Below are 7,984 nucleotides of genomic sequence, written 5' to 3'. Positions count from 1 at the left end.
CCAAAGGGCCCCAAATCCCTGGGACCTTCTTTAGGGCTATCGGGCATCGCTCCAGGGGGCTTGTGGGCCGAGAGAAGGCTGACCTTTCACCCTGACCCTGAATAAATGCTGCAGGGAGACCCCGGCAAGTAAACACGGCAGAAGCCAAACAGAGGGAGGCACGCATAGGTGTGTTCTGCCAGACTGCTCCTGTGGGTGGAGGCTCCATTCCTTTTCCTTGGCTGCCAGGAAGGAAGGGAGAAAGGAAGGAAGGAAGAAAAAAGGAAAAAATTAAGAAAAGTTCTGGAAAGTAATCATGTGTCTCAGCTGGCGCCTAATAGTGGGGCATGCCCTCCCCAGCCTACCGCTTCCTAGCTTAAAAGCCTGACCTTTCCAATTTTGAAGCTTTCCGCAATTTATTCTGCCCCCCTCCCTGCCGACTGGCGCAGAACATTGCTCCCTGTTTTTATTAAAGTCCCCACAGCAATAATTTCTCATAAGACTTTTGCCTGATCACTTCATGTCTTCGGCCCATTTCTTCCTCTCTCTTCAGCCTCCCCCCCACCCAAATCTCAATTTCTCATTTTCAGAAGGTGGTTCTCCCGGGGGCGCTGGGAGGGAAAAATAATATGAAGGGAAAGGGATTTATTAAAATGCAAATTTCTGGGATGCTTAAAATGTTTAACTTTTCGGCTCTCTTCCTCCTTCAACCCAGAGGAAAAAACATCCAAACTTTTTTGGGGGCAGAAGGACAGCTGTGCCAGGGGTGGCAAGTTAAGAATAGCAACTGGTGATGCCAGAACAGGTGGGGGAGGGAAGATGTGCCCACCTGGAGGATTTCATAATACGCGCTCGCCAACCACCTGACACGGTGGAACCGTGGGAGGCAGGCAGGATGAGTCCCAGCTGGAAGGACCTATTGAAGCACAGGGACCACAGTGGCACACCTGGGCAGGTGGCAAGGAATTGGAGAAGGGGGGGCGGGGAGTTTACAAAACAAACCCCACAGTTCAGGGGTTGCTCCATCCTGAGCCCAGGTGGAACACAGGCAGAAGACTCATGGCAAAGCCACCAAGAGGGCTAGAAACTTGAATCTGCCAAAACATCAGGAATCAGGAAGGGAATAAACAAAGAAGGTGGGGCTGTGTGTGTGGGTGTGTGGGAGTGGGGAGGAGCTCATTGTTCTTAATTGCTGGCGCTATTCATCCCCTTTCATCAAATTAGCTCAGGATTCTTGGTGGAAGAAAAACAGATTTTTTTCCCTCCCAAAGGGTGGTGAACACTGCCCTCTGGTGGCCAGCGCTGGGATGGCCCCGATGTCCCTTTTGCTCCACCATCTAGTGATGAATCCAGGTTGGTTCTGCCAATGGGGAGCTGTTTGCACCCTCACAACAACCTTGCAAGGTGGGGTGGGTTTAAGACTAAAGGAAGGAGCCCCATGTGGCCATCCCAGGCTGGCAGCCAGGTTTGATTCCAAGGCTCAGAAGCGTTGGAGTGTTAAAAGTGGACCTGGGGGCTTTTCTGCCCTTGAGGCGGGTGGGGGAAGTAGCATCCCAGCTGGCAGTGCCCCCTCCCCCTTTCTGCCTGGAAGAAAACTCTAAAAGGAGCAGCTGGGGAGGTCTCCCTGAAGAAGAAGAAGAAGGAGAAGAAGAAGGAGGAGGAGGAGGAGGAGGAGGAGGAGGAGGAGGAGGAGGAGGAGGAGGAGGAGGAGGAGGAGGAGGAGGAGGAGGAGGAGGAGGAGGAGGAGGAGGAGGAGAAGAGGAGGAAGAGGAGGAGGAGGAGGAGGAGGAGGAGGAGGAAGAGAAAGAAGAAGAAGAAGAAGAAGAAGAAGAAGAAGAAGAAACTGGCGTGGCTAGTCCTCATGATTTTGCTGGGCCTCTTCTTAGTGGAAACACAGAATTTTCAGATTTCAGCCTTGGCTAATTTCCTGCTTTCAATTACTCTGAATTATTCAGGGAGCCTCATTCAAAGGGAGGCAATGCATTTAATTCCCTGCCTGCACTCCTCTGAGGGAATTGCCCCCTGAGGGCTGTTGCGGAGGGGAGGGGAGGGGAGCGGGTGTTGGGCAAAAAAAGGAACAGCCTCCTGTTAACCTAGGACCCTGATGGCGAACCGATAGCACGCGTGACAAAGGTGGCACGCAGAGCCCCCCTCTGTGGGCACACGTGTCATCGCCAGCTACTCTTCTGGTTTCTGACATGCACATGCGTGCTGGGCATCTGGTCTTTGTGGGCGCCGGAGTGATGGAAATGGCCTGAAAAACGGCCAAAAAACAGACTGTTTTTGGGCTGTTTTCAGGCCATTTTTTTGGGCCCGTTTTCCAGACAAAACGACTCAAAAACAGCCCCCAAAACAGCCAAAACTGTCCCCAAAACAGGCATGTGTGCAGTGACCAAGCTGGTCTTTCGGTGCACACACGTGGACACGCACACATGCAAGCGCATTCTGGTTTGGGCACTTGGTGCCGACAAGGTTTGCCAACACTGACCTAGGAAGTGGAGGTTGGTTAATCAGTTTATGTGTGTGTGTGTGTGTTTGTGAATGTTCAAATAAAAGAGGTGAGCCAAGTTTCTAGACCTTAGGAAGCTGCTCAGATCATCTTTCTCTCTCTCTCTCTCTCTCTCTCTCTCTCTCGTTTTTTGTATTGTTCTGCTGTGGAAGGGTTCTGCCTTTGGGGCAGCCCTTAAAATGCCCCAACAGGAAACAGGAAACCAACCCAATGATGAACTGTGTGCATCTGTGTGTTTGTGTGTCGATACTGAACATTTGCTGGTTTAAAAAAAGGAATTTTTTTTCCTCCCCTAAGCAAGACTCTTGCGGGGCTTTTCTGGGTTCCAACAGTCAGACTGAAAAACAAAGATTGAATCGTAATCATGATGGCGCAGGCTGTCTCTTGTGAAATCCCCCCCCCTCTCTTTTCCCCTCACCCACCCACCCCCTCCCCACTCACTTCCTTTTTGTCTGTTGTGGTTTCCTTCCACTCTTCCTCTTTTCAACTTCCGGCTTTAAAGTTTCAGGCTGAGTTGGTAAGCAGAGCCCTTCAAAGCCCAGCCCAAGAAGACTCCCCCTCCCCAGGCCCAGAAATGGGGCGGGAGAACCCAGGTGCAACAGGGGCGTCCGTCCAGGGCCCCCTGATTTTGCCCTCGCCTGCTTTCCTGCCCACCTTGAGAAAGGTCTTGATTCCACTGCAGAATTCTGTCTTTCTGCCTCCTTTTCCTTGTCCATCAACAAGAACTTTTCAGATAAAAAAAAAGGGAGAAACAGACCGGGAGGTGGCCAGATTTTGTGCTGTTGTGTTGCTTTTTGAGAAACTGCACTGCTGACAAGGAGGCCTGAAGAGCTCAAGTAGCTTGTCAGTTTCAGCCTCTTGGGAAGCAGGTCAGATCCGATTTCTTTGGGACACACACAGCCCATCAGACAGAGGGTTAAAATCAGGAGGAGGAGAATGACGCAATACTGGAAATTCAACTCAAAGACCAGTCTGTCCTGGGGTTTCTCTTCCAGGTAATGGGGGGGGGGTGCAGTTGTAAAGAAACCACCCCCAAGGGAAAGGTATCCCCAGACTCAAACAAGCCTCATGCGGCTCCCGTGTGAGGGAGCCAAGCTGCAAGAGGCCACAATCAGTGTTTCAAAGTGAAGAGAGCAAAACTATGTTTTTTGGGGGGACTATAGCAGGCAGGGATTTCTAGCCATGCTCAGAAACTTGGTGTCTTCCCTCCTCCCTGCCTTTAGTGACATTAGTCCCACCTATAACCCCCCTGCAAGCAGAGACCCCGACCAGACGACCCCACAGGCACCACTGGCAGGCAGAGAGTTCCCGGCATCCCCTAACCCTTGACTCCCTCTGGGGTCACGTTTTGACATTCCCAGGATGGTTTTGAAAAGCTCTCCCACTTTTCCAGCCGGGCAGGGGGATGCTGCAGGCCTCTAGGGAAAGGGCTGGCCGGGAGGGGGGGGAGAATGCCCCCCTCCAGCCAGGAGGGAAAGGCGCGGACACGGGTCTGCCCAGACGTGTGAGCAGAGGTCTCAGACCAGAGTCCAGACCTTCTTGGGAAGAAAGCGGCTGCAGAGGTGCGGGAACCCGGGTGACGCCGCGCACCAAATATGCGGACCGTCCAGTTTTCCTGTCTTGCCTTCGGCGGGAGCTTCAGCGCCGAGACTGCCTCGCTTCGGGGGTGCGCCGGGTTTTGCTCGGGCGGGTCAGCTGACGGGGCGGGCTCGCCGCGGGAGGAAGTCTTGGTGGGACCCGAAGCGGTGGGGGGGGGACCTTCCCGAGGCTCTTCTCCCGCCCTCGGGGTGCAAAGCCGGCAGGGGCGTCTCGGACGCGCCAGCAGGACCGCGGAGCTCCGGTGAGTGAGCGCCGCGCGCTTTGGGGTACCTCCCGGGCAGGTTTCTTGGGGGGAGAAGGGGATGATGGAGCCTCTTCCTTTCCTTTGGGGTGGATGGGGGGGGGCTTCATTCGCCTCCCCCTTGTGTTGCAACCGGCTCCAGCTCTCAAGTCAGCGGGATGGCGAAAGACAATTAGGGAAGGTTCTGGTTTTTTAGAAAGTCGGGTTTTTTTTCTTTTGCGCCAGAAAATGCGCCCTCTTCATCTAAGGCTGAAAGCGGCGTGGAGAGGCTCAGGTGAGCCTCTGGACATATGCAAAGCGTGCTCCTTCCTTCCCCCTCCCTGAGCATCCCCCTCCAGACGTCCCAGGGCGGGCCACCCCCTCCCCACCCCCTTCAGGGATTCCTGCGCCGCCTTTCCTCCCAGGACGCATCTTCCAGGGGCCAGCAGCTTGCCAGGTGTGTGTGCGGAATGGGCTTCGGTTTCGCCCTGGGGCTGCACGTGCCGAGCTCCGCCGCCTCCAGCATCCCGGGACCGCAACTCGGGGGGCGTCGGCGGGCAGGGGTGGGGGAAAGCTGCTTTGAAAACGAGGAGGCACCCGCCGGATGCCTCTTAGCGGGCACCCACTCCGCTTCCTTTCCTCCGTTCTGGCCTCTCCTCCAGCACTCGGACCGGGCTGCCTGCTGGTCGCTGAGCACGGTCTTTGGGGACCCAGCCCTCTGCACCTGCTCAGAGGCACCCTTTTCCTCTCTCTCCTCCAAGTAGGCAGAGAAAGGAGATTCCACCTTTGGCCCTCGGAGTCTCTGGAAGAGCAACGGGGACCAGACTGGGTGGCATCGCTGTTCACCCTCCACCCAACCCCATACGTTTTACTCTCCCATCTCTGGCTGGGTCTGCATTCCCCTGGCTTTTTCAGCATTTAAGGGCCAACGGTCTCCCTGCCCGGAGATCCGAAAAGAATGCAGGATGCAGCTAAAAGCAGGAAGCCCCCTTGGCACCTGGAGCGGAGAGGGTGGGTGAGGGGTAGCCAGGAAGAAAAAACGGGGGGGGGGAATAGCTAAAAAAAAAAAAAGCAGACAGGCTCATCAAAGCCACTCCTTGCAAACAAGGCATGGGGCAAATCCAGCACTGGATACCGTAAGATTAAAGGCTCCCCTCAATTCCCCAATATTTCTACCAGGGCAACCTTTCTCTTGGGCCCACTCAGAAGGGACCAGCTTTGGAGACAGGCAGGTCTCTTCCTCAGGCAAAAGGAACAAAGAGCTGAAAGGAGAGAGAAGTCGGAAGAGGAACTGTTTGGTATACAGAGGAAGTCGAAGCAAACCAGCAGAATTGGCCTCTCAAAAAAATATTTTTTTTTTAAAAAAAAGCCAAGCTTTACTTAACGTGGCATCCATTTCAGAAATCAGATCTGACGCAGCAAACCTGATTTATTTCCCCTAAAAAATAATAGTAATAAGCTGTTTTTTTTTTAAAAAAAATCTTTATGCAGGACTGGCATAAAACGGGTTTTAAATTGGGTTTTAAATGGGGTTTTATAATGTATGTTATTTTTAAATTATTGGCTATATTGAATAAGTTTTTTTAATTTTGGTTTTATTGTATTGTATTGTATTGTTATTTTATCTGGCTGTTAACCGCCCTGAGTCCTTCAGGAGAAGGGCAGTATAAAAATTAAAATATTATTATTATTATTATTATTATTATTTTACACAATCTGACAAACACAATATATATAGCATATAAATATTTCCTATTTCTAAACAGTGTTTCTTAGTGGTCTTCTTTTGCTTTTATACCTTTCCCCCCATATCACATTTGTTATTTTCTTTTCTTTCTTATCCCCCTTTTTTTTGTTTACATTAAATTATTTAACATTAATAAGCTTTTCTAGATTCTTATATATTTATTATTTACATATTGTACATTCCTAATACATTCCGTACATTCTAATTTCTCCTTTATTTTTTTCCCTTTATTTCTAGACTCAAGCCATTCATACCTCATCTTTTTTTTTGGTCGGAAAACGTCCCCCTGGTTCAAGGAGTTCTCCTGGGGAGCCCCCCCCCATTCTGAGCCTGGGGTCGTGCCCCCCCAACCTCACCCTGCTGCTCCTTTTCTCCCCCCTCCCCCCAGCCAAGATGGAGGCCTTCAGCTCGCGCAACCTGGCCTTGCAAGCGGAGAAGAAGATCCTGAGCCGCATGGCCAGCAAATCCACCGTCACCATGTTTATCGATGAGACCAGCGGAGCTGTGCTGGACGAGCTCTACCGCATCTCCAAGGAGCACACGCAGGACCGGGCGGCCTCCCAGAAGGTCATCAAGAACCTGGTGAAAGTGGCAGTCAAGGTCTCCGTCCTTTTCCGCAATGGCCGCTTCAACGAAGCCGAGCTGGCCGTGGCCGAGGACTTCAAGCGGAAGCTGCGCCAGGGAGCCATGACGGCCGTCAGCTTCCACCAGGTGGCCTTCACCTTTGAGCAGGGCGTGCTGGGCCAGCTGCTGGAGGAGTGCCGGGACCTGCTGCTCCGGCTGGTGGAGAAGCACCTGACCCCCAAGTCCCACGGGCGCATCCGCCACGTCTTCGACCACTTCGCGGATGCCGAACTGCTGGGCCGGCTCTACAGCCCCGGGAGTCCCTTTGAATCGCACCTGGAGAGGGTCTGCCAGGGGCTGAACCAGCTCATGGACCAAGGGAAGCTGTGACGGCCCCAAAAGGAGGGAGGAGAGGGGGATGGAATGGGGAGGGGGGGGTCTCTGGGTCAGCCGATGGAACTCACGGCCACTTGGGCATCCGCTGGGATTTCGTACCGGGGACATTTTAAAGGAGGGGGGCAGCTTCAGATTTCTGGAAGGAAGCACCCACCCACCCACCGACCCTCCAGAGCTTGCTTTTGGGGCCTAAAGACTCAGCAGGTTGTGTTTGCAATGGATCAATGAGGACTAGGAGCTTGGAATGAAAGTTCTTGGCTTCTTCAGCTGGATGGAAGAGTCCCTGAATGCAAATGGGGTCCACTTGATGGACAATTCCTTCTGGTCAAAGGATGTGGGTTTTTTTCTTCATGACTTGGATGGGGGGAGGGATTGTGGTCAGTTGGAAAAGCGGAAAATGCTTTCCTTCCTTCCTTTTTGCTTTCTCCGGCAAGCAGTGCTTGGAAAGTGCCTGTTACGGCATCTGCGGTGAGCCAAAACTCAGAATTGGACCTGCTTTGTGACCTCAAGGGGACCCCACCCCCTTTCAGTTTGGCTGGCTGGAATAGTCTGGAATAAGAGATGATCCTCTGGAAATGATTGAAATGGATTCCTAGCTTGGCTTTTGGGGTGGGGGAAACTCAGAAATGCCCCCTCCCCCACATCCCATCTCCTTCCTATCTCTGGGTTTGGACTTTTCCCCAGCGTGGAATTTTTGTCTCAGGGAATGCAAAATCTGAAAATACAATGATTGTGGTTTTTCAAGTGCTGTGTTTCTGGGGTTATTTTTCCCCCCTTCCATGCAGGCCAGGGACTCATCAGGAGAGACAACAGGCACCCTCAGGAAGGAAAAGCCCTTCTCTGGGGCCTCCACTGCAGGAGCGTTGGGCAGCTAATTGGATCCCATTCACATCAGCCTGACCCGAGCGAGGGAATCACGCAGAGACACGACAGGGAGGCTCCTTGAGACTCCATGGGGAGGGGGGGGGAA

General features: G+C 52.8%; 1 protein-coding gene across 2 annotated transcripts; it reads left to right on the top strand.

Annotated features, from left to right (window-relative positions):
- The first annotated feature begins 3,361 nt into the window (after window positions 1-3,361).
- On the top strand, window positions 3,362-7,758 carry TNFAIP8L2 (TNF alpha induced protein 8 like 2). Of its 2 annotated transcripts, none has more exons than XM_058159992.1 (2): window positions 3,362-3,483; window positions 6,292-7,758. In XM_058159992.1, the coding sequence occupies exon 2, from the start codon at window positions 6,448-6,450 to the stop codon at window positions 7,006-7,008; it is 561 nt and encodes a 186-aa protein (XP_058015975.1). In that variant the 5' UTR covers window positions 3,362-3,483; window positions 6,292-6,447; the 3' UTR covers window positions 7,009-7,758. The 2 variants fall into 2 exon arrangements, with proteins under 2 accessions (XP_058015975.1, XP_058015974.1); XM_058159991.1 differs by lacking the exon at window positions 3,362-3,483 and adding an exon at window positions 4,203-4,328.
- The last annotated feature ends 226 nt before the right edge of the window (window positions 7,759-7,984 follow it).

This window comes from Ahaetulla prasina, chromosome 17 (genome assembly GCF_028640845.1).
Source record: "Ahaetulla prasina isolate Xishuangbanna chromosome 17, ASM2864084v1, whole genome shotgun sequence".
NCBI classification, from domain to species: Eukaryota; Metazoa; Chordata; class Lepidosauria; order Squamata; family Colubridae; genus Ahaetulla; species Ahaetulla prasina.
This window is presented reverse-complemented; position numbering and strand designations above follow the sequence as displayed.

Coding starts and splice junctions, on each gene's coding strand:
- TNFAIP8L2 (XM_058159992.1), top strand. CDS start 6,448: ATGGAGGCCTTCAGCTCGCGCAACCTGGCCTTGCAAGCGGAGAAGAAG.